At 34.9% G+C, this 27,423-nt stretch overlaps 1 protein-coding gene across 11 annotated transcripts in view; it reads left to right on the plus strand.

Moving 5' to 3' along the window:
• The window catches only part of LOC128233936 (AMP deaminase 2-like), a 68,524-nt gene that overhangs the window by 40,393 nt on the left and 708 nt on the right, over nt 1–27,423 (plus strand). For 7 of the 11 annotated variants that reach the window (XM_052947825.1, XM_052947835.1, XM_052947831.1 and 4 more), the window contains 9 exons: nt 3,664–3,726; nt 6,908–7,039; nt 7,830–7,993; nt 10,642–10,768; nt 12,463–12,626; nt 13,616–13,736; nt 13,987–14,160; nt 19,655–19,765; nt 20,073–27,350. In XM_052947825.1, coding sequence (XP_052803785.1) covers nt 3,664–3,726; nt 6,908–7,039; nt 7,830–7,993; nt 10,642–10,768; nt 12,463–12,626; nt 13,616–13,736; nt 13,987–14,160; nt 19,655–19,765; nt 20,073–20,258 — 1,242 coding nt within the window. In that variant the 3' untranslated portion in view covers nt 20,259–27,350. The remainder of the gene's footprint in view (nt 1–3,663; nt 3,727–6,907; nt 7,040–7,829; nt 7,994–10,641; nt 10,769–12,462; nt 12,627–13,615; nt 13,737–13,986; nt 14,161–19,654; nt 19,766–20,072; nt 27,351–27,423) is intronic. The other 4 variants (XM_052947826.1, XM_052947827.1, XM_052947828.1 and 1 more) reach the window with 4 other exon arrangements.

Consider the following 27,423-nt stretch of genomic DNA (forward strand, 5'->3'; position numbering starts at 1 on the left):
ATCCCTCAAATGCGTTTAAAGAAGTATTATAAGTCGTTCTCATGTTTTCTGTCACCGCGTTGTGCAAAAGGACATTGGCTCGGCGTTGAAGACCTACCAAAGACGGTCCATTACTTGCTGTGGCTCCGCATCCATGTTTTGGGCCAACTGTCGGAATTTGGTCATCTGGAAGCGAGAAAGCGAGTCGGCAATAATGTTTACCGTTCCTGGTAAATGTGATGCCTTTACCATGATGTTAAACTGTAAGCATTTAAGCGTCAGGAGCTTAAGTATGCACATAACTCGTTCTGATTTAGAAGACATCGCGTTAATTACGTGCACTACAGCAAAATTGTCGCAATTAAGTCTTATTTTCATGTTGCGAAGAAATGGTCCCCAAATAAAAATAGCCAATAAAATGGGAAATAACTCGAGCACCGTTATATCCTTAGTTATGCCCTCTAAGTGCCAAACCTCGGGCCATTTTGCGCATGCCCACTGACCCCAGAAAAATATTTCAAATCCTAGACCCCATCCGCCCGCACTGTCTGTATATATGTTGGCATCATCATTTGATTGCCAAAAACGGTCATGAAAAACAGAAACCCCATTGAAATTTTGAAAAAACCATAACCACATGGCAAGATCAAGTTTCATTGGTTTACAAACTCTTATTCGGTGGAATGGTTTCGAAACACCGCACATGGCATTAATTAATCGTCTGCAGTAAGGTCGGCCAACCGGAATAGCACGACAGTAGAATTTAAGAGAGCCTATCAGGGATTGTAGCTCCTTAAGTCTGACTTTTTGTTTTGACATAATATATTTGATCATTGAAACAAGTGCATCAATTTTGTCTTTTGGCACTCTAACAGTCATTTTATTTGAATCTAACTCTAGCCCAAGATAAATAATAATTTCTGTCGGACCTTCGGTTTTTTCTGTAGCCAATGGAACATTAAGGTCCTGCATAACTGAATGCAAAACCTGCATTAGTTGCCTGCATTGCTCGGTTGTTTTGTCTCCACCAATAAAATCGTCTAAATAATGAATGAGCTCGCCGGAAGTTATTTTGGTCTTTACACAATGTTCGAGAAAGGTGCTAAACTTTTCAAACGTTGTGCAACTTATAGATGCACCAAATTGAAGGGTCTTATCAAAATAATAGCTATCTCTAAACTGGAATCCCAAAAGCTCAAAATCTTCAGGGCGGATGGGCAATAATTTAAGTGCATTTTTTATGTCCATTTTGAAAAGTTTACACCCCTTTCCCAAATTTTGAATCAGCTCAACCGCCTTGTCAAAACTTGTGTATTGTACAGAGGTTAATAACTGGTCTGTATAATCATTTATTGATCTACCCTGTGGATATAATAAATGATATATCATTCTAAACTCGCCGTCTGATTTTTTGGGAACAAGGCCAATTGGTGACACAATAATTTTTTTAAAAGGCTTACTACTAAAAGGTCCTGCAACACGACCGCATGACACTTCTTTGTTTATTTTTTGTTGGACAATATGCGAGTGTGGGGCAACTGATTTCCAATTTTTAGCGTTTCTTTCCTGCCTAGCGCCTGTATATTGTAAACTAAAACCGAATGTGAAACCGTCTAGAATAAATTTTGAAAGATAATCATCATAGTTTAGCAAGTATTGGTTCAAAAAGCCTGTATAAACTGGTGAAGGTGCTAAATCATAAACATTATTGTTGCATGGCATTTGACCCCATCTGGTTGTGATTATGTCCGTTACGTCTGAAAACAGCTCGGCTGAATTGAGGTGGTGGACGAAAAAAGGGGGACGGCGCGCTACCTGCCCTTTGATTGCATTTAACTGCCGGATGGGTTTGCCGACACTTTGAGCATACGTGGGCAAACTTACAATTGTTCCAAATGCACGATCCCGCATTGTAAAAATTACAAGTTGGCATTGAATGATTCGGAGTTCTTTGTCTGCCACCTACAGGTCTTAATTGTATGCAGCACCACCAAAGATCATTATTAATGGTGGCCCAGGATGCCGGAGCAATAGCTTGCCTTAACATAAATTGCTCGTCGTAAGTGCGCCACGCGGTTCCGCCTTGATGCAAGGCACATTCGGGGATGTTCCACATGTATTGCAACAGTTCCTGCCTTTTGCCCTTGTTTTGTTCCGCGGTTATATAAACAGAAATGAAAATTATAAATTCATCGGTCCACTTTACGAATGTCTGGACTTTCTCTCTACAGACTTTTGCCCTTGTTTCAAGACGACCGTCCGCCGAAACAAAAAGGGACGAGCCACTTACAAATTCCGACAACTCAATTGAACCTTTGAGTAGCAATGCCAAGTTGACAAACTCACCCCTCATGATCTGATTACGAATCTGATCTGGAATATGGGCGGAAACATTGTCAACTGCAAGGCGAATTGGTGCGGGGGCATTAGGGAATACCAAAGGACCGGACATTTGTGGGTTGGATGGTAGTTGAAGGGTATTATCGCTTAAAGATTGGAGAGGGGTGTCATTAAAAGTAGGGACAGAAGGTACAGGGGCATCGGAGACATAGGTTTGGGGCAACTTTACTGGAGAAATTATTCCTGATTCTTGTATTATTTGCTCAAAATCAACAGTCTTTTTACCTTTTTCATTGCTGTCCAGGCTTGGGAGATCCACTAATGGCTTCTTCGTCCTCCGCCTCTTGACCCCTCGACCTCTTCCCGGCATGATGAACGTATAAATTATTTAAAGGTCTGGATTTAGTTGCATATTAAATGTGTCTAAGAATTTTCTAAGAATTATCGGCCGGTTACTTTAGCATTCGTCACGAGAAAGGCCGAGATCGCGATGCGCATGCGCCAGATTCGCGCGTGGTTTGAAACAACTGAAGCATACCGAACAGCTTAGCGACCACAGCGTCCTTAGCAGCATGCTGCTACCTGCTATTTTGGCAAAAATAAATAAAATTATTTTTATCTCGAAGTAATTATTAAAAATAGATTTGCTCTCCTCATTTTGCTATGAAAAATCTAATGACCAAGACATCCATTAAGTGAGGCTTAAAGATGCACTCTTACTCCCAAATAAGCAATACCACAATTAATACAGTTATTTTTATTCACTAAAAAGGATGAATAAATATCGAAAACAATTAATGGTTCTTATGAAGAAAACCATGTTCATTTGAAAGAAATGTGCAGAAAAAAAACAGTTCTTAATTATAAGGAAAACTGGTATAAATTTCTTTTTTTAAAGCGTTAGTAACACTTTGAGCCATAAAACATTAAATTTCAAATGTAAATATTAAATACTGCGATCTGACCTTTTTTCAGCAGTATCACGGGTCTCAGACATTAACACAAAATTTGTCTCGTTCCAAGACAAGAACGTACAAAGTTGCCAGAATGATTAAATTGTGAGAGTGCAGCTTTTAATGCATGTATCACTTTAATGCCACAAATTAATTCTGTATGTTATCATAAAAAGTGTGTACATGTGTTGGTAGCTTTTATCTATCAATAAACGTTTATGAACAATTATTAAGAAATTGACTTTCATGAACTCTTCTTGGCAATATATGAGTTGATGGAAAGGTTTCCTGTAATACTATCCTGATAGTAATTTGTAAGATATCCTATACATTGTTAGTTTCATTATAAACTAGTTTATGTATCATGGTTTTGAAATGTAATATTTTGCAGGTGTTTGAATTCATAAATTTGGAGCCGTATGACCTAAGTGTGGATTTGCTGGATGTCCATGCGGTAAGATGTTTACATAAATGGAAAAGAAATATTGCATATGTCTTGTAAATGATTTGTTTCAGGGTTTAAAATGTTGGATAGATTCTGAATTGTTTTCCTTCCTTACAGGTAAATATCACATGCAGTTGCATAAATCTTATCTTTTTAGTGCTTCAAGTGAAAAAAGGTGTTTGTGTGTTCTGAACAGGAACAAAAGTGTCTTTAGGGCTATTGTTTAGCTCAAATATTTGAAGAAGAGCTATACTTCTCACCATAGGGTCAACACCACCTTGGTTAAGGTTTTGCATGCAAGCACCTTTAAGTCATTATCTCAGCAAATACTGCATTGAAACTCTATTAAATTTTAAGTGTTCCCAACTATCCAACCTACTTAAGGACCAAGTATGATTATCAGTATCTTTCATGGCTGAGAGTGTAAGAAAGGTTCACCCCGACCCAAGCATAGGGTGTTTTGCTGAAACGAGGTTTACTGAGTTTCCGCAAAACACCCTGCGCAAGGGTTGGGATGAACCTATCTAACATGAGCGGCTATGGTAGATGCTTTTTCTCCGACCTCAGGTAAACAAAATTTAGTAAAAATGTGTTTTTTGCTGGAACTCTTTTGTGCATAGTAAAGATAAATGTGTATGGTTGTCATGGATATGCGCACAGTGATTCAGATTATGTTAATAGTCAAATCAGTCTTTAAATAGTTCTGAGGAGATTGAAGCATTATTTCTTGAAAGGTGCTCGAAAAAAAAATAATGGTGACAATTGAAGCGGTAAATAATTTATTAATAGTAATTACAATGTGATGACCATTAAAAGTCCCATACGGGTACTTGTTTGATCTTTGCCGGTGGGCAAGATAAGAATCTCAAGCATGGTTAAAGTTTTGGATCTACTTATCTGAGGTGGGAGAAAAATTCTATCTTGCATAAAATTTTTGGATTTTATTTTTCGACTTCCAAATTCTGGTCAAGAATTTTCATGTTAGCACACATAGGTTACTATTTTAGCAACTACTTGATAAAACACGTTTAACTTAATACAATGACTCCCAGCCATCTAACCTACTTAATAAATCAAGTTAGATAACTTTTTCTCCCACCTCAGATAAGTAGATCCATTAATTTAACCATGCTAGAAATTCTTATCTTGCCCACGGGCAAAGATAAAATGCCCGTATGGAACTTCTTTTAATGGTCACCACATTGTAATTACCTCCCTTGTTGAAACTGTCGTCTGTAGCGCATCATGGAAACCTTGTCTGGTGGCAATATTTCGAACGCGAGTTAATCATTTCTCGCTTCAAATGTCACCAGAAAACAGTTTTCACGCACCTTTTAAGAAATAATGCTACACTCTTCTTAGAGCTATTTTAAGACCGATCAGACCATTTACATACTCTGAATAACTGCGCGAATATCCATGACAACCACAAATTATTGCATATCTGTACGCAATTATTTTCACTAAACACAAATGAGTTTCAGCAAAAAAATACATTTTTACTCGGTAAACCTCGTTTCCGCAAAACACCCTACGCTCGGGTCGGAATGAACCTATCTTAGACTCTCGGCCATGGAAGATACTTATAATCTTGTATGTAGTATTCAATTTGCCCCTTTATTATTAGACATTGATATTCTGGTTACGGTTTTGCATTTAAGCACATAAAAGTCAATACTTAGGTTCTTGATATATTGCATTGACACTTTAAGTAATCAAGTATGATAACTTGTCTTGCACATAATTCAAATTTTGCCCCTTTATTATTTGACTTAGTAATTCTGGTTAAGGTTTTGCATGTACCAGTAATTATACCCCTACAAACGAAGTTTGAGGGGGTATATAGGAGTGAGCTTGTTGGTCAGTCGGTCCGTCTGTCGGTCGGTCGGTCTGTCGGTCTGTCGGTTTTCATGGTTTCCGGACGATAACTCATGAAAGGCTAGACAGATTTGAAAAATTTTTGGTACACAGGTGTAACATCAGAAGATACAAGTCAAGTTCGATATTGGGGCTGGTGGGGCCAAGGTCAAGGTCACTGTTACTAAAAAGAGAAAAATGGTTTCTGCTTCATAACTTTAATTGGGCATGAGATATTGTGATGAAACTTGCTGTATAGGCAGCCTCTGTGAAGACAATGCTTTTGATTGAAAATGGGGCCAGTGGAGTAAAGGTTTTTGTGCACTGTTACGAAAATAGAAAAACGGTTTCCGGACAAACAATACATGCATGATAAAAGAAGATGCAGTGTGCAGTAACCTGGAGTTATGGCCTCTTTTCAAAGGAATGGTTTGCCATTCCTGTGTCCAGGCGGCATTTGGGGGTATTCGTCACTCCTGTGACAGCTCTAGTTTAATTTTACAGTGATCCACTTTGCAATCCTTAAACTTAAAAGTGGCATGACAGTTGAGTGCACTGTCTTTGTTACAGCTCTTGTTACATTTATTCCTTTCTTTCTCTTTCATTGTATATATTTATGTGTCCATAGAAATGAATATATATATACAGCATGTGGTTCCTTCCAACCAAGAATGGTTGAGATACATCTAAAAATTGATTTGTGTATCTTTCTTTACACGAAAGTTACTTTGGAAGCAGAGTATGAGACACTAAAATTTATCACTTGCAAGGGCATTTTATGTGTGCCATCTTTAGCAATTAACACATTCATGGTCATGTTTCACAGTAGTGGCCAATACTCTGAGGCTCCTTTTCATAAAATTGAACAGAGTCTGGAGGCGTTACAGATAATTTATGTTGAACTTTATTCTGTTTCCATGGTGATCAAAACCAGACGCCAGTTAAAAGCTGTTATTCGTGAACATTTTATTGTATCAAGACGGCAACAGTCTTTCAGCATTAAATTTACTCTTTTATAACAAGGCAGATTTTATTATAACAAGGCAGATTTTATTTTTTGCCGCTCCTTAAAATACTTGAACGCCAGCTGCCACCCGGGCCACCCCAGCTTGTACGCCTCTTCTAGAAGGAAGTGTTTGTGTTCAGTAAAAACTTTTCCACTCTCTTCTGACTAGATATTGGCTGACTTACCTAAACAGAAGTTATTATTTTTATTGCATAGATTTTCAGTGGAAACTCAGATAAAGAAATCATAAACATTTCTAGGTAATTCTAAGTATTCATAAGTTTCTTTCATCAGTTAAATGAAAGTATTTTAATGTTGTTTTCCCAGGACAGGAACACATTCCACAGGTTTGACAAGTTCAATGCCAAGTACAACCCCATCGGTGAAAGTCGACTGAGGGAGATCTTCATCAAGTCCGACAACTTTGTGAGGGGCAAATACTATGCTGAAGTCCTCAAGGTTAGACACTACTGATTGTTAAGGCAGTATGAAATAATACGTGCGGTTACTCTTTGTTAAGGCCAAATTATGAATCTGTTTTACTGGATGTAGGTCAACCCTTAAATTGATTCAAATTTGCATAAATGATCATTACGTAGAATTTTTTTTTATCAGTATAAGTTTAAGGTATTAGCCTTGTGATACATTGTTGAGTAAAATGTAAAACTATCAATAAATAGTTATAACTATGGTTCAAGTTTTTATCCAAATAATTATTATTTTTTTACCATAAATTAAAAAAAAGTTCATCTAGTGTCGTTTCAACTAGTTTGTACAACTTGATTTCGTACATGTAAATACAAGCTCTCTTAACAGAAAAATTGCTTTTTATGTGTAGAATTAACTAGTAAACTAATTATCCATGTTTTACTGTACAACTAATTATCCATGTTTTACTGTACAACTAATTATCCATGTTTTACTGTAGGGGCTAACAATGCTAGGTGATTAGTTATCAACTGTCAGTGTGTCCTTTTAATGTTCATCTATAATAAATGAATAATTATGTAAGTCTTGTAATACAAATTATTAACATATATCGCCACTGGCTATAAAAAAAATCATGATGAACATCAGACATATTTTGCCTGTAAAGGTAAGATATTACTAACAGAATATATTTCCCCATCTATTCTTAAGTCAGTATTTGAATTTTTTATCATAGTATTTGGACACCCAAGTGTTTTAACCAAAATTGTTCATATTCAGAGGTGGAATAAATGACTTTATTTTTTGTTTCTATTTATAGGAGGTCATGAATGACTTGGAGGACAGCAAGTACCAGAATTCAGAGTTGCGGCTGTCTGTATATGGGAAGTCCCGGGATGAGTGGGACAAGCTGGCCAAGTGGGCGGTTGAGCACCGTGTGTACTCCGACAATGTTAGGTGGCTTATACAGATACCCAGGCTCTAGTAAGTACATGCTGGACCATGGGAAAAATATGCCCTGAATAATGCTCAATGTGCTATCCACTATTCTTCATCAGCAGGATACAGGATTTTACGAAAGAAGGTTTTATCAGATTTTGGGACAAAAAGCATTTGCATTTTTTTCCGGAAATCTGTTGAAAAAAAAAAATTAGCGTCAAATTTTCCAGACTACCTTAGCAAAAATGTCTTGAGGGTTCTTGATGATATTGTTTCAAATAGGAAATATATCAAATGAAATAATATAAAATAGTGCCTGTTGATTAAATTCATTTTCTGATTACTTAAATGCAAATATCTATTAAAATAGCTACAATCACCACCTGGCCTCAAGTTATTGTTGATTGGGTAGTAGTGACCATTTTGGTACAAATTATGTTCATTTTGTAAAAAGACATTTCCTAGAAAAAAATACCAAACAAAAATGATTTGAAATTTGATAAAAACTTCTTTCATAAAATTTGGTCAACTCCTTATTTTCCCAAAACATGTTGCAATTGATTTTTGTTCAAAACTAAATAAAATAGCGCATCACTGACTCAGGAGAACAAATAGTAAAACACAGACTGGGGAGAAAACATGTTTGAATGCATTTTTATGACAGTGATATGTTTTTCTTCATTTTTCATTTTGCATACCGGCTTCCAGCAGTCGGGCATGGATTCATGTAAATAACAATTACCTACAAAGGTAGGAGTTGCATAAACAAGAAACCTAATAAATAAAGGACAGGCGGTTAGTAAATTACTTTCTTGGAAAGCTTTTCTTAATAATAGGCTTACCTTTCCTTTAGAGCACCTGCGTCATTTAATAAATGAAACCAATGATTTATATCAAAAAGTCTAGGATGGTGCTTGGGATTGTAAATATCAGCTTTATTGATACAGACATTTATATAAAGACCGTATATACACCTTTGCTCCTGTATACAAAACCACTGAACGACCTTTAAATAATAAGCTATTGCAATAATAATTCTCCAGACATGATTGATTGCATCATAAATTATTGATTCACTGAATTGCTGTTGTTGTTTACACATGATTTCTAACAGAACTTTCAAGTGACATAGCTGTGTATGTGTGTTAACAGAACAAATGAGCATACTTTTTTATTGGTGGGAGGGCCCTTCCAGAAAAATGCCCTATACATAGTAATCATCCTGTGCATCTGTCAAGTCATTCTCTACAGTTTTTAAAAAAAATGAACAATTATATAACTCCACCTTAAATATTGTCAGGTTTATTAGCCTCTGTAAGTTTATTCAAATTCAGCAAATCAATTTACTTTTCATTAGAATGTGAATCTTTTGGAAGGAATTGAATATCTATAAGTATGAATATATGGCAATGTGAACGTGCGTGCAATACAACAGCTATGACTCTGTCACCAAAATGGTCGCCCTAGATTGGATTTGTCTCTTAAAGGAACAATTTAAAAAAAAAGGGAACGGAATTTGAAATATTGAAACATGGCATTTATTGTTTTACTCATGCACATTTTAACAAACATTACTCTGTTGCCCATTGCCTCCCTTGATATAAAGTGTTAAGAAAACGAATTTAATTTTGCACAATATGGCAGCTTCCAGTAAAGATGTTAAAGATGTTTTGTAATTTTTTGAAACTGTTAAAATGTTTTTTCTTCCTGAAATGAAAACTTAACTTCAATTTTTTTTTTGAAAGGCAGAAGTTCTCAAAAATTGCCTTTCTTCTGTTTGTTCAATGTTTGTCATCATGATAAAAGCACAAGTTGCTGCTTGTCGAAGCATTTTACTATTTTTAAAGACTTTTTGCTCTAAATGCTATTATATGATTCAAGACATTACTCATAACTAGAATTTGACCTGATGACATCGATGATTTAGAAGAAAAAGTTTCATTGTTAGATCTTAAATTTTGTTTTAAAAGTCATTTTTTACCAAATACTGACAAAAAGAACAATTTCGAACTTATATCTGGTCATAAATAGGTCCATGTAAATAGTGATTAGTATAGAAAGGAATTTAATCTTTTTTCTACCACGCTCCAACTTTTTTTTGCAAAAATCTGTGGAATTTTTTTTTTGGTATGGCCTTAATCAAACACAGCAAGTTTGGATGGAAGTGAATGGAGCATTAAGCATTAACATGATTATGGCAATATGATCTTGTATGTAGTACATTAACTTATTTTACTAAATTTTGTCATTCTTACAAATTACAAATTATGTTTCAATGCTAATGATCCTGTTTCAGTGATATGTTTAGGAGTGTCTATAATAGATGTATTTTTAAGTTCAAATCTGTTCTATTTCAGTGATATGTATAGAATCTGTCCTATTTCAGTGATATGTATAGAATCTGTCCTATTTCAGTGATATGTATAGAACAGTTCAAATCTGTCCTATTTCAGTGATATGTATAGAACAGTTCAAATCTGTCCTATTTAAGTGATATGTATAGAACAGTTCAAATCTGTCCTATTTCAGTGATATGTATAGAACAGTTCAAATCTGTCCTATTTCAGTGATATGTATAGAACAGTTCAAATCTGTCCTATTTAAGTGATATGTATAGAACAGTTCAAATCAATGTGTACAGAACAAATGTCTGTAAAAAATATGTGTTCAAGTTGAAATGGATCTTATTTCAGTGATGTGTACAAAACCAACAAGCTTGTGAACAACTTCCAGGACATTTTGGAGAACATTTTCCTGCCACTGTTTGAGGTCACCAATGACCCGAAATCCCACCCTGAACTGCACGCTTTCCTGCAGTATGTAAGTAGGTCAATGTATAATGATGCTGTGGCTTGTACATAGTCAATAAGGTCAACTGCACTTTTTACAACATTTCTCATTTCCTAATACATGTTATAGTCTTTGACTTGGTATAAAAAGTTTTGAAAAAATCTTATGTCCGATGGAGCTCTGAAAGTATAGCCACTACTGGTGCACACATGAAACTTCATTGACATGTTGGGCGCTATGGGAAATTATGCAACTGGGATGTGTGAAACATTTCACTTGTTCTTACAAAAGGTGTGGAAAAATCTTTTGGCTTACAAATTAATGGTCAAATGTTGAGGAGTTTTATAATGCCCCTGTTCATGCTGTTTAAACATAACATTTAACCTTCCCTGTGTCCAGGCAGAATTAGGGGGTATTCAAAACATCATTTCACTACAATTTTTATACTTTCACTGCTCCTGGTTCTCGTTCAGATTTATAAAAGTTAATATTATCATAGCATTTAGCTTGTTTGGATGTGTTTGTTTAGGCAAATTGAATCGACATTTTTTGTTCAAATAAAGCCTAAAAGAAACAGAAAACTTGATGAATTTCATTGAAAGATCAATGTTTATTTCACTCATGATCACATAAACCTATATTTTCTTAATAGTGAAAATATTACTTTCTGTGACCATTAAAATTTTGGTGAAATTCGTTTTGATATTACACCAAAACAAGAAATATATATTAGTATATAGAACAAAAAATGTTTTTATTAAAATGTTGTTCATTCTTATATTTATACCCCCACAAACGAAGTTTGAGGGGGTATATAGGAGTGAGCTTGGCGGTCGGTCTGTCGGTCGGTCGGTCTGTCGGTTTTCATGGTTTCCGGACCATAACTCATGAAAGGCTAGACAGATTTGAAATTTTTTTGGTACACAGGTATAACATCAGAAGATACAGGTCAAGTTCGATATTGGGGCTGGTGGGGCCAAGGTCAAGGTCACTGTTACTAAAAATTGAAAACGGTTTCCGGACGATAACTCATGAAAGGCTTGACAGATTTCAATCATTTTTGGTACACAGGTGTAACATAAGAAGATACAGGTCAAGTTTGATATTGGGGCTGGTGGGGCCAAGGTCAAGGTCACTGTTACTAAAAATAGAAAAAACGGTTTCCGGACAATAACTCATGAAAGGCTAGACAGATTTGAACAATCTTTGGTACACAGGTGTAACATCAGAAGATACAGGTCAAGTTCGATATTGGGGCTGGTGGGGCCAAGGTCAAGGTCACTGTTACTAAAAATAGAAAAACGGTTTTCGGACGATAACTCATGAAAGGCTAGTTTTTCTTGTCAGCAGTGTAACTTCTAAATTACTCAACAGATTTAAATAAAACAATACATGCATGATAAAAGAAGATGCAGTGTGCAGTAACCTTAGAGTTATGGCCTCTTTTCAAAGGAATGGTTTGCCATTCCTGTGTCCAGGCGGCATTTGGGGGTATTCATCACTCCTGTGACAGCTCTAGTTTTTAATTTTTGTGCATCTCAAAGTAATAACATTGGTATTGAATTGGATGTGATTTTGAGATTTATCATTAGAAACAAACTAAAAAACTGTATACACAACTTTCACTTGTTCAGTTTTTTTTTGTTTTATTGTACTTTGAAAAATAGATTGGCATCTAGCAGCCACATCTTGAGTCATGCCTCATACTTATTTCTGTCTGACAGGTGACCGGTCTAGATTCCGTGGATGACGAGTCAAAGACAGAGCACATTAGGTTTGACATGGATTCACCATCTCCAGATGAGTGGACACAGATGGACAATCCCCCGTACAGCTACTACATATTCTACATGTACGCCAACATGGTGGTGCTCAACCACTTCAGAAGGTACCTCATGCTTTCTTATAACATTGGTATTGATTTGGATTTGAATTTAAGATTTCATCATTTGAAACAAACTATAAAACTGTATAGCACTAATGAGAATAGTAAAGTGCATTCGATCATTTCAAAGCTTAAAGGTTGAGGTCATACTTCTATCAATCTATGTCAAAACTTAGGTACTCATTTAAATTAATCTCAAAATGTTAAAACTTTTCATATTAAATAAAAGGAAATATGCACATGTTTTTAACATTTAATTCAAACTCTCCCTCTAAGTTCAATACTGCATATATGTACATAGATATAGTTGTTCATTTCCAGGCTGTGACTTTGTCATGCACTGAGGAATTTTTAAATTACATGGAAATATATGTTTGGTACCTAAAGATGACGTGTCACATGCAAAAATCCATGTCCGTTACTCAAAGTTTTAGGTCTCATAAAGGATCCTGCTTATATGCACCTAGAGAATAGTTTGTTGTGTCCAGGCTGTTACTTTCCAATTCATGGAGAGTTTTAAAATTGGCAAATGTGTTTGGTACATAAAGATGATGTGTGGCATGCAATACCAACAAACCTATCTAAAACTTTATGGTCACACTTATAGTTGAATCATTAAAAATGCTGCATATATCAACATAGATACAATATAATTGGTCTTGTAGGGTCTGGAATTTTGTCATGCAGTTAAATGTTTCGAAATTACTTTCCACATGTGTTAAGTATATAAGAACAATGTATCATGTGCCTATTTCTTACTGCCTCAATCCCCTACACTTGACGTCAACCATCATGGAGGTCAGTCTATGGTTATATGATAACTTTTCTGGATGTTGGCATATTTGGCATATTAGTAATTGCATAATCCATTGAACTGGATGGCACTATTGGATGGATCTTAATGTTTTTTTAATACTAGCAATATGGCTGAAAAGAAAGTAATATATTTTAAATGTTTCTTTCTTTAGAAACAAACTGTATATATTTAACAGGGAGCGAGGTCTAAACACGCTTGTATTCCGGCCACACTGTGGAGAGGCGGGCAACGTGACTCATCTTGTGGCTGCCTTCATGTGTGCAGAAAACATCTCACATGGTCTGCTCCTCAGAAAGGTTAGAGTTAGATGTTGTTGGAAATCGCTATCATATCACTGATACTTTCGTGAAATCAAATGTTTTAGCTCAGATCTTATTTATTGCATTTTGTAGTTGTTTAGATTTAAATGAAATTAACGTTATTAGTTCCTAAATGCTTCAATTATAGCCTCATTATAATTTTCTATCATTTCAATACATTTTTAATATTCAAACTTAATACTGAACCTCTTTGATGTCATATATTTAATCGCTTTGATGTCTTTAGGTGCCAGTGTTGCAGTATCTGTACTACCTGTCTCAGATTGGCATCGCCATGTCTCCGTTGAGTAACAACTCTCTCTTCCTCAACTACCACCGTAACCCACTACCTGACTACTTTGCAAGGGGACTAAATGTGTCTTTGTCCACTGATGATCCACTACAGTTCCACTTCACAAAGGTTAATTAAATGATTAAGCTAGACAAACCTTCGGAGAAGGGAAGGCGAAGGTTGATCATTATTTCATCCGACACAAAATTTCCCGCGTGTGAGTCCTCAAATTATGATCAACCTTCGCCTTCCCTTCTCCGAAGGTAAGTCTAGCTTAATCATTCAATTTCATCCAACACATAAATTTCCCTTGAGGACCCCACAGATTGTTTAGAGCCGATTGCGACTAAATATTGTGCATACAGTTCACAAACATAGAACAGCCAGTTGAAATTATTTATTTACATAGTTATACATGTGTATATAGCATAACAGCTTCATATCTATTCAACAATACTTGTTTGTAATAGGTTAACCCTTTTATTTACTGAAACAGGTTTCTTGTAAAATTTTGCAAACGTTTGTGCATTACTCCAACCCGCAGCTTTAATAATGTTCGTTAATGGAACGCCTTTGTGAAAAGTGCGTGAAACCGCTGCGGCACGGGTACTATGTGGTTTAAAACAATCATCTATACCCGCTTTTCATAACTAATTTTATCCAACGTCCAACTGTTTGTTGAGACACTTGTTTGTAAGGTTTTACGGTAGAGATCAGCAGCTGCTGACTTGTTCGTAAATGTTGTGTCCGAATCATGTATTCTTTCAAGATACTAACGATGCATAATTTTGAGTTTTCATATTGAAATAAAACAATAGGATCCAAGTGGGCACCTGGTCTAGTCTGTTTCAATACACTTGTGATATGAATAATTATTTCATTATCCGAGATTTGAAGGTCAGTCAATTTAATCACATGTAATGTTTGGCACCTCTGTTGTGCAGTAACCAATAAAAACAGCATGGCTAATTTACAAGATAGTAATAACAAGGTACTTGTGTCCATGTCCTTCAGATATCTCAGCACTGTTTGCACATCCCAGGTGGTTGTGTATCTAGGAAGAGCTGGTTTCACTTGGAAAATTCCTTTCATAAATCTAGAAATGAGTTCATTATGTTGTATATCAATATTTCCCGTAAGTCTCACAAAACAACTAATAGCTGAACGAGCTATTGTTGTGTAACTCAGTCCACTGATATATAAAACTGTCAGAAATCCAAGAATACTGTTTATATTAGGGGTAAAAGGATTTTCTTTCCCCTTACAGTAATGTATCCATTTTTTAATGTATGTATCATATTGTTTTCGTGTGCTTTGTCCCTAAGACGAAATGATAAGAGTTCTTGTTTCTTTCTTAATTCCTTGCTTTCGCAGTGCCTTCCGGATATACTGAAAACTGCTAGTCTCATTTTCCTCGGTGGGTGTTTTTGGTTTGGTTTGTGCATTAATTGTAGACAATTCTGGGGATTTGGAAGCAGATAACATTGTCCATGTATCAGATTGGTTAAAATTGGCCACCATGACTGTGTCAGCCATAGTAGTGCAACTATTATTGCGTCCGTTTTGTCCGCTTCTACCTTTTTTCAGAATTCGACCCAACAGACTGAAAGGAGCAAATATGTAATACAGACGTTGGATCAACATAATGAAAATGCATCAACTGCAAATGCCTCGAGATCGGGATACCTTGAGACGTATTTTGATAGTTTTGCATTAGGTGTTGATGCAAATAAATCAATATACATTTTGGGAAAGTGTATCAGTAACTTCTGGAAAGTTTTTGAATTTAACGACCATTCCAAATCATCATTTCCTGATCGACTTAATTTATCTGCTTGTGTGTAATACCCCTGAAACGTGACATGGGGATAGATGTATTTTTCTCGGTATACACCATTTCCAAATTTGGCGTGCAACGTTGTCCAACGACTCAAACTTTCCACCGAAATTGTTAATATACGCGCAACTCGTTGTGTTATCAGTGTAAATTCGAACATGCTTCTCTCTGATTTTCCCGCAAAACGTTTTTAATCCAATTTCACATGCTTTCAGTTCTAATAAATTGATGTGTAGTGACTGTTCTTCTATTGTCCAGAAACCATGCGTTTTTAAGTTATTTGTTTGGTCAAATGCACCGAACATTGTGAGTGATGCATCCGTAAAAATGGTTATGTCGGGATTGGTAGATGTAATATTTGTGAAACTATTTTTAATGTTGTCAACCCACCATTGCAAAGTATCATCAATTGTTCTTGGAATATTCATAAATGAATCATAATTACCGTAATGTATTCTGATTTGTTCTTCTTTTATCTTTTCAAGTGGCCGTATATACAATGATGCATTTTGAACTCCCGGAGAGGCTGCCGTCAATTTTCCAATTAATTTTGCAAAATGACGGATTGTCGTTCTTTTTGTTTGTAAAAATTCTAAGCATAATTATATTATTTCTTTCTGTTTTTCTATTGTTGTATTGTATTGTCTATTTTGCACGGGATGAACACTGACTTAGATTCGTTTATTGTTAGGCCTAATTGGTCCAATAATTGAACAGTGTCCTTAACATTCCTTTCACAAGATTCGTATGAATCGCCCATTAACCAAGAATCATCTATGAAATACACACTTATATGTCCTAGAGATCTGAGATAAGAGAACACTGGTATCATTATCTTTGTCCATATCACTGGACTACATGCGTAACCCATGACTAATGCTGTGAATTGGTATTTAACACCTCCGAAGAAAAAACAGATATATTTACGATCTGATTCTTTTAATTATCTTGATAGAATAATAAGCATCAGACAAATCTACAGATGCTAAGTAGCAGTCTTTTCACATGGCATTAATTGCAGATTGTTAAGTTTCCATTTTGAAATGAGATGTGTTAATATAATGTTTATTAAATGATTTCAAATTTAAGATAATCCAAACACGCCCGTCTTTCTTTGGTCTAATAAAAATATTAGATATGAATTTGTCGCACGCATCCGTGTTTGCAATTTCGATTCCAAAAACCGTTCGAGTTCTAAATTGATTTTTTCCTTTTCATCATTTTTAAAATTTATTGGTGTAGGAATATGTACTTGTTTTGGTACTGATATTAATTCTATTTCGCATCCCCGAATAGTATTTAAAATCCACCTATCCGATGTTATTGTTTCCCACATATGAATATTGTCAGCAGTCTTCCCAGCTCTAAAATTGTCTGCTGTATTTTTAAGTTTTACTTTAATGGATGTACCTACATTGTTTATTTTTTCCCAATCGCCTTCGTATGCTTCTTGTTCATATTCCTGCGATGAAATGGTCGGTTCATGCGGGAGGAGTGGCCGGTCGTTCCTTGATAATTGTTGCTGCTGTAGTAGTTGCTGTTGTTCGCTTGTCTGTGGTACCCTCCCCTCTTTGATAAAAAAGGCTTTCTCTGCTACGATGTTGTAAGCAAAGTTTTGGATTCTTTCAGGTCTTTAATTTTTTCTTGCAACTTGTCTCCAAATAACTGCGTTGCAGATGGGATGGTGTCACAAAGGGGCTTGTATATAGGTAACAAATCTCTTTTTATCCTCTCTATTCTTCCTTCATTGCAGACAATTATAGATTGTGCCAGAGTTTTATAAAAATGTCCTCAGTCAATTCCCTTAACGTGTTCAAATCTGGGCTATTTTGCTTCAACACTTGCAATGCTTTTAATGTTGTCACCACAGCCATGCACATATCTTGTTGGCTCTTTTGCATTGTAAAGTCATGAGACTTTGTATCTTTCTTCAGTTGTCTCCAAACTTGCTCATCAACTTTTGGTACTTGTAGATTGTCAATGCTATGTTTTTCTCTTAGAGCTTTAACCTTCTCCGGTTTAGATTTAGATTTTACTGATCTGTTAACAAGTCGAGCCAACTCGTCACTCACTGGTTCGCCAATTTTATCGATTGGCTTGAAAAAATCATTTTGTTCCGGCCATTCCTCTGTTGGGGCCTCCTGTTAAGGTTGGCAAAATTCATGCAATTCATCATCGCTTGATTCGTCCGATGATATCGGGCCACATGTGCTGATAAGCTCGGCCCTTTTTGTTTGTTTTGCAGCCGAATTGTCAGTTTCTTGGCATGCATGTTTGCGCTTCAAAGCGCCCACTTCCTGAGTGAGACTAATCATTGACTTGTTAATTGCCTCTAGTGTATTGGCAAGAGTGTTAGATGTCATGCTTTCTGATGATATCGTGGAGTTCCCCATTGATGCTAATCTTTCAAAGATGTTTTCCGTTGGGGTCTGCGCATTTTCATTACGTTCATTTCCGCCCTGGTGTTCAGCCAGATTAAGCTGGAATGAAATGATTCTCATAGTTTTACGTTGTTAAAAACAAATCTATTAAAAGGCATGGTATCTACCTTTATTATTTGAACCATTTCAAATGTGATATTGTATCTACCACATTTAAGTTATTTTAGGCATAGTATCTACCTTAATATTGAATACTACTATAATTAATGGCATAGTATCTACCAGTAATAAATAAATTGTAGGCATGGTATCTACCTCAATATATTATCCATGAAATGATAATGTATTGCCAATCAGTTATTAAATATAACCAGGCATAGTATCTGCCTTCATAATCTTTCCCATATATTAGTGGCATGGTATCTACCACTAATAAATATCATTTCATAGCGGCATGGTATCTACCGAAATGCACAAAATGCAGTGGCATGGTATCTACCATAATTGTTGCATAATGCTAGTTATATTTGTTGATAAATTATCTACCAACAAAATATGATAGTATATGTCTATCAATGTCTATCATTACAAATTTGTGGCATGGTATCTACCACAAATATTTCACATAGGCATGGTATCTACCAACTTATGATGTTTATTACTCAATGTATATGTGAATCGTTTCTTGTGGCATTTACCGCATATGACTTATGACAAAGTGTATATATTTCTTAGAACTACTTTCGGTAAATCCGAAACCTTATAAATTGTCATTGCTTTCAAAGTAAAAAAAATCAATAAAGAAATTATAAATAGTATGTCATTTACCTGTTCTTGATCCTCCATTCAATAATCCTGTATTATATCCACTTTAGAAAATGAATAAACAATAATTGGTTAATATCTGATTTTCTGTCTACGTCTTAACCCTAACCGCTCAAGCCTCGCTATGAATTCCCTGACCTCCGAGCTGCGTTCCTTATCTGTGGGATCCTCAAGGGAAATTTATGTGTTGGATGAAATATATTGTAAACAAATGTTGCACAGTTTTGTGAAGGTTAAAAATATCATACTCTTGCTGGCTAAGGCTGACTAAAATTTCATTGGGTGAAAAATAGCATGAAATCACCTATTGTTTTGGTGGTTAATAAAGTTTAATAATGAGCATATACAAAAGGAATATTAAACTATTGCTGTGGAGGAATCACCCCACAAAGCATGGTATCTCAAGTATATTCTAGGAAACAAAATCATGAACATCAATTGTGGTTTCACTGTTGAGTTTTAGTTTATACTAATTCCACATGTGATATTCCAGGCCACGTGTGGTATGTGGATATATTCCAGGACACGTGTGATATGTGTCTATATTCCAGGCCACATGTGATATGTGTCTATATTCCAGGAACCATTGATGGAGGAGTACAGCATTGCAGCCCAGGTGTACAAAATGTCCACCTGTGATATGTGTGAGATAGCCAGGAACAGTGTTTGTCAAAGTGGCTTCCCTCACGAGGTAAGCTTCATTAACCTCATTCGGGAGGTGTTAATAGGGAAACCATACATTTTCTGCAGTATCTGAAGTGTGTAACCCTCTTATATAGTCTTTAGGCCAAAAGGAAACTAAGGCCCTTTACCCATAACCCTAGAAAATTTGACTTCATCCATTGGACAAAAAAATGGTATAGGTAAAATAAGGAGATTATAGAGAAATTGGCCAAATTTAGGTACTTGTGGACTTGCTTGTTGGTGCACACTAGTCAGGAATGAGTGCTTCATAATCAACATGGCCATTCTGCTAACCGACTGTTGTCTCATTTCAGGTAAAACAGAATTGGTTAGGTTTGAATTACACGAAGGAAGGTGTGGTTGGCAATGATGTGAGCAGAACGAACGTTCCAGACATCCGGGCATCCTACAGATACGAGACTCTGGTGGACGAGCTGAAGTGCATCTGTCGCGGTGCGCTGTCATCCAATATGTCCTCTTCCAAGAGCTCTATGAAGTAAATGGGAAGAAACCCAATAGTCATTGTATGAGAAGGAATTTGTTTTTCTCTTGAGAAACTTTCTTATGCCATGGAATGTTTGACATTCTCAGATGTTTTATGCCTCAACATTGGTGGACGTGTAATTTTAACCCCAACTGGTTGGCTATGTTTCTGTTTTGCTAGCCAATGGCTATGTACATGCTTTTTGGCTCACCTGAGCACGAAGTGCTCAAGGTGAGCTACTGTGATCAGTCTATGTCCGGCGTCTGTCATCCGTTGTCTGTCGTCCGGCGTCCAGCGTCCAGCGTCAACAATTGCTTATAAATGTCATCTTCTCCTAAACGACTTGGACAATCTTAATGAAACTTTACAGGAATGATCCTTGGCTGGTGCTCTTTCAAAATTGTTTAAAGAAATAAATTCCAACATTAGGGAAAAACTTCAAAACTTTTCTTGACAAAAATCATGAGGCCTAGAGCTTAGATATTTGGTATGTAACATTGTCCAGTAGTTGTCTACCAAGTTTGTTCAAATTATGCCCCTGGGGTCAAAATTGGCCCCAACTTGTGTGTAAAAAGTTCACTATAAATACATTTTGTTAAAATCTTGATAGTTATGTAAAGTTTACTCTTGAAGCAAGGGCAGCAAATCTTGCTATATGGTCTCCCTTTCTGTTGAAGAGTGCATTGTCTATTTTTTTTTTTTTTTTTTTTTTTGTAACAAGGGATTATATGTTATATTTATTAATTCTTCAAATTAGTCACTTCTATGGTAATAATTGTTCTTTTTATAGGTTTATAGGTTTTATTGAATGGTGCACTGTCCGTTGTTCTTGTGTCTTACACTATTGCTTGTGAAAATCAAATTATGCCTCTGGGGTCAAAACTCTCTATGCCATGAGGTTTCCTGTGAACTTATCGAAAAATCTTCCCGTCTGACATCGCTAGACCCAGACCTTTAATAATTTGTTACAACATCATATAGTGTTCCTCTACTAAGATTGTGCAAATTACGTCCCTTGTATCAAATTTGGCCCCACCCTTTTTGACCTACTGTCTTATTTTTGAAACTACAGCGCAGAAATTTTGACCATGTTCACAATTCTGTAAACAAATAACAATGTTGTGGTTGGATGACCTTTACTCTGACCTGTTAGCCTACTTTCTTATTTTTGAAGCTACAGCAAAAATTTGAACCATGTATAGAGTTTTGAAAACAAATATCAATATTGTCCTTGGATGACATTGCTGTGACTTTTTGACCTTTTGTTTTAAGGTGTAGCAATAACATTTTGACCATGTGTACAGTTTTGAAAACAAATATCAATGCTGTGGATTACCTTTATTGTACCTTTTTGACCCTTCTTATTTTTGAAGCTACAGTTTTGAAATTTGGATCATATGTACAGCTTTGAGAACAAACATCACGCTATATTGATTACAAAGGTTTAACACTTTTACTCAGGTGAGCGATTTAGGGCCATCATGGCCCTCTTGTTTCTGTAACTTTTGATCAAATGTATTCACACAAGGGGTGACATGTTTTACTTACAATTAAATTCGAAAGGCCATGTAGGGGTGGGGAGGAGGGGGTTCTTGTTTATATGACATAGCCATAGAATTTTATGTGTATTGAATATGTTTTCTAGAAATACATGCATATTGAACCGTTGTCTAGAAATACATGCATATTGAACCATTATCTAGAAATACATGCATATTGAATCGTTATCTAGAAATACATGCATATTGAACCGTTATCTAGAAATACATGCATATTGAATCGTTATCTAGAAATACATGCATATTGAATCATTATCCAGAAATACATGCATATTGAACCGTTATCTAGAAATACATGCATATTGAACAGTTATCTAGAAATACATGCATATTGAATATATAACTCAAGGTTGGGAATCGAATCGTACAATTTATGAACAATCTGGTGAAAAATATTTCAGTTTGAGAGGAAAATGGAAACTTTTTTATGAAATCTTTTGATATTTAAAGACTAATGTGGTGCACAGAATGCAGGTTAATGAAAGCTTTCATTTGATACTGCTTTTATTGCTGAGACTTGTGTAGTTAGATCTGAAAGTTGAAAAGGTGACCCGATTTTGACAAAATAAACCTAAACAAGTTTCAGCAACGAAAGCAGAATCAAATGAAAGCTTTTACTTATGCACATTCCGTGTGCACCACTATTTTTTAAATGTCAAAATATTTCTATAAAAAAGTACCTTTTTTCCTCTCAAATTGAATGATTTTCCGCCAGATTGTTTGTGAATTGTCTAATTAGATTCCCTTCCATGTAACTGTTATCTAAAAGTAAATGAATATCTAATTGTTATCTAGCAAATACATGTAGACAGATATTGAATTCTTTAACTATTATGTATAAGTACATGCATATTGAAATCTAAATGCTATTGATAAATACATTAAATATCTAACTGTAATCTAGAAAAACATGCATATTGAATATCTAACTGTTATCTAGAAATAAACATTAGATACGTTAAGCTCGTTTTTGATCTTCAAAATTTTTGATGGACAGATGTTTGCCATGTTTATAATATTTTTCTTTCAAACTAAAATTATCAAAAACAAGTTTAAATCTTAGACTGGGTTCAGCAATATGATCAGATCTGTGATAGGGGTTGAAGAATTAGATTTAACATATCAATTCTTTTGAAATATTAATAATTATATTTTTAATGGTTAAAACTTCTTTTGTATATAATACATCTCCAAGTTATTCCAAAAAAGTGGTAGAAAAGATTGAATAATTGATTCAGTCTATATTGTTAAGGAAGTTCACATTGTTCCTTACATCTTGGTATGCAGTAATTAAGGGTAGTTGAAGAAATCTAGTGTGATACAATATACAGTCCAACATAGCCAGTGTACAGTTCTAGTGTGTATAAAAACATCTGTACACTGGCTATTTGATCAGACTTAATTCGCTTTAACATATAAATAGTATTTTGTTGAGTTTTTTCAGTTTATTGTTGCGATGGTTAATCTTTAGAGAGAAGGTAGCTGTGTGAACACATTTTTGATATGTACTAATATGTATGAGACCAAAAAGGTCTCATCTCCCCTCAAGCATGTTTTTGTTCTGAACTAGAAGAAGATAAAAAAATCTCAAAGTTGCATGTTACAACTGGGCCTGTGTCATGCTGAATGTTGCCAGAATTGTGTGAATGTTATTAGATTATATATAAAGATTGTAACAAAATGAAAACAAATGTTGCAGTTTGACATTTTAGACTGTGAAAGCCCAAACCTTAAATCATTCTAGTGATGAAAGTACACTTTGAAAGAAGCCCTATGTATATTGTACCAGAAAAATACAAATTTAGTAGTTTTGATCAAGTATTTCTTGAAAAATCATGGAGCATTCAAAATATTTATTTGTCCCAAGTAACGATACATGTTTTAAAATTATTTACAAAAATATTCAAAGAAAAGGTCTTTAAACGGTTTTCATAGAAACATATTATTAATAGCTTTAAAAAAGTCTGTCAGTCTCCCTTGATTAATGAAATCAAAAAATCCCATTTTCTCATAATTTGTATCTTTATTTCAAATGGCAGACAGCATTGAAGACTTCCTGTGTGTGAATTGAAAGGGCTTACACAAACCATTATTACAAATTGAATCTACAAACAGGCATCTTAAAATTTATCAAGACATCAGTGTAATTAAACTTATACATTCTAAAATATATTTCACCAAAAAATGAAAATTAATAAAACAAAAATGCCACTCTTTTTTTAAAATCGGTACAAATTTAACATAGTTTTTCAAAAGTCTTTATGCAATCTTTATGAAATTTTTCATTAGTATTCTGTATGTGGTTATACACATGTTGATCAGTTCAGCAGGGTTTAATTAATTTAATTTAATAAAGAGTGAATAATGGGACACATGTAAATACAATCCCATTTAATACCCTTTGTCTCCATCTCAGCATTTCATTGTTTAAAACACCATAAATTTGATGCATTTTGTTTATTTTTTTCATTGCATTTTCTTTAAAAGAATACCTCAAGCTGGAACCCAATAGAAAATTATGAGAAAACATCAATGTTTTAGAACTTATTTAGAAAGTCCATGTATTTTTGCTTGGCCGTCTTATACATGTAGTCAATGTTGTTCTTCATAATCATCATTACCTGTACTCTGTTGCAAACGAAGGTGTGTGCTTAAGTATTGGCTTATTTAAGTGTGGATTCGCATTGTCTATGAAGCATATCACTAAAATGTTTTCTTTTAATTCCAAATTGCGCAAGCATTCGATTTCACTGCTCAAGATGTCAATGACAAGTATAGAATATTTGAAAGAGAAATTTAACTTCTTTCAAAAAAGAGAAACACATTTAAATAAAAAAATTACCAACTACACGCATTATTTTGCAACAAAGTATTTATTTTATTCTAGGCCAGTCGTAGAACAAATTCGTTGCTATGTTCAAAATTATTTGTGCAATAAGTATTCTTCACCTGTCATATGTTATGTTGAATAGCATATATTGGCAGCTTACTTGAAGGTTATACTGAATGCTTCAAGTTTGTCTTCTACAATGTGTGAGAGTGTTTAAAGCTCATCTGAGCATAATGTGTTCATTGTGATAAGTGTGCTATTGTGATAGGGGGCTGTCTGTTGTCAACATTTTCCTTCAAACAACTTCTCCTAAATCACTAGGCCAATTGCAACCAAATTTCATAGGAATGTTCCATGGCTACAATTAACCATTGTTAATTTGTTGTCAAAAACCGCTCTACCTTTTGATAAGAATTCTACAGAAATTTTTCACTGCTAACCCTAAAGCATTTACTCAGGTGAGCATACAGGGCCATCTTGGCCCCCTTGTTTTTGTTTTAGTCTACACATTAACTGCCATATTGGACCGGTAACAAGTACAATGGGAGTAGCCATTCAATTACTACCCAGCTAATAAACTCCCAACACTATTCACTTATACTGGACTTATTACTGATTATAATCATGGCTAATATTATAAGTAACGGGGTTAGTAGGTGCCACGATATGGGATATACAGAGCAAAGGAAACCATATCGGGTGAGAGCGAACCTCGAACCCTGATATGGTTTCCTGCGCACCATATATCCCATATCTGGTCACCCACTAACCCCATAACGTATGTACCACGTTGACAACCTGATTACATGTTTAGATGTTTCATTTATTCATCGGAATATTTATCGGAATTTGAAAATAGATGCCATTTTGGTACGATATAAATTTGGTGACTCAATATGGAAAAATATGGGGTCACCGCGTGACCTGTCGTGGACCAATGGCGTTGCATCATTTATGTTGGAGGTTTGATATAACGTTTTACAGGAGTATCCGGCTTAGGAGTGCAGAGGAAGCCAAAGCATATAGGGAACCGTTTTCCTAGCTTTTTACATGTTGATAGTTAAATATCAACTTCAAAATTATTGAAATATTTTATCTTGATTGGTCGATTTTAGCAGAAACAATTGTTTAGGCATTTTTTGGTTGTCTATGATACATGTAAATATTAATACTATGAATGAATTCAATGTTGGTTGCAAATATACCATGAGGTTTGGTAGTATCTGTATAATCAATGATTCTTGAAAAACGGTTCTTACTATCTATGAAATAGTGTATCTGTGCTCTAATTTTTTATCTCAAGGTGTGTCAAAGATTAATTTGCATCATGCTGTTTTAATAAGGTGTGTTAAAGATTCGTTTGCATCATGCCTTCTTTAATAAGTTGTGTCAAAGATTAGTTTGCATCATGCCATTTTAATAAGGTGTGTCAAAGATTAATTTGCATCATGCCTTCTTTAATAAGTTGTGTCAAAGATTAGTTTGCATCATGCTGTTTTAATAAGGTGTGTCAAAGATTCGTTTGCATCATGCCTTCTTTAATAAGTTGTGTCAAAGATTAATTTGCATCATGCTGTTTTAATAAGGTGTGTTAAAGATTCGTTTGCATCATGCTGTTTTAATAAGGTGTGTCAAAGATTAATTTGCATCATGCTGTTTTAATAATGTGTGTTAAAGATTAGTTTGCATCATGCATTCTTTAATAAGTTGTGTCAAAGATTAGTTTGCATCATGCTGTTTTAATAAGGTGTGTTAAAGATTAATTTGCATCATGCCTTCTTTAATAAGTTGTGTCAAAGATTAATTTGCATCATGCTGTTTTAATAAGGTGTGTCAAAGATTAATTTGCATCATGCCTTCTTTAATAAGGTGTGTCAAAGATTAATTTGCATCATGCTGTTTTAATAAGGTGTGTCAAAGATTAATTTGCATCATGCTGTTTTAATAAGGTGTGTCAAAGATTAATTTGCATCATGCTGTTTTAATAAGGTGTGTTAAAGATTAGTTTGCATCATGCCTTCTTTAATAAGTTGTGTCAAAGATTAGTTTGCATCATGCCTTCTTTAATAAGTTGTGTCAAAGATTAATTTGCATGATGCTGTTTTAATAAGGTGTGTTAAAGATTCGTTTGCATCATGCCTTCTTTAATAAGTTGTGTCAAAGATTCGTTTGCATCATGCTGTTTTAATTAGGTGTGTCAAAGATTAATTTGCATCATGCTGTTTTAATAAGGTGTGTCAAAGATTAATTTGCATCATGTTGTTTTAATAAGGTGTGTCAAAGATTAATTTGCATCATGCTGTTTTAATAAGGTGTGTCAAAGATTAATTTGCATCATGCTGTTTTAATAAGGTGTGTCAAAGATTAATTTGCATCATGCCTTCTTTAATAAGGTGTGTCAAAGATAAGTTTGCATCATGCCTTCTTTAATAAGGTGTGTCAAAGATTAGTTTGCATCATGCCTTCTTTAATAAGGTGTGTCAAAGATTAGTTTGCATCATGCCATTTTTAATAAGGTGTGTCAAAGATTAGTTTGCATCATGCTGTTTTAATAAGTTGTGTCAAAGATTAATTTGCATCATGCTGTTTTAATAAGGTGTGTCAAAGATTAATTTGCATCATGCCTTCTTTAAAAAGGTGTGTCAAAGATTTATTTGCATCATGCCTTCTTTAATAAGGTGTGTCAAAGATTAGTTTGCATCATGCCTTCTTTAATAAGGTGTGCCAAAGATGAGTTTGCATCATGCCTTCTGTAATAAGGTGTGTCAAAGATTAGTTTGCATCATGCCTTC

The sequence above is a fragment of the Mya arenaria genome, chromosome 5 (genome assembly GCF_026914265.1).
Source record: "Mya arenaria isolate MELC-2E11 chromosome 5, ASM2691426v1".
NCBI classification, from domain to species: Eukaryota; Metazoa; Mollusca; class Bivalvia; order Myida; family Myidae; genus Mya; species Mya arenaria.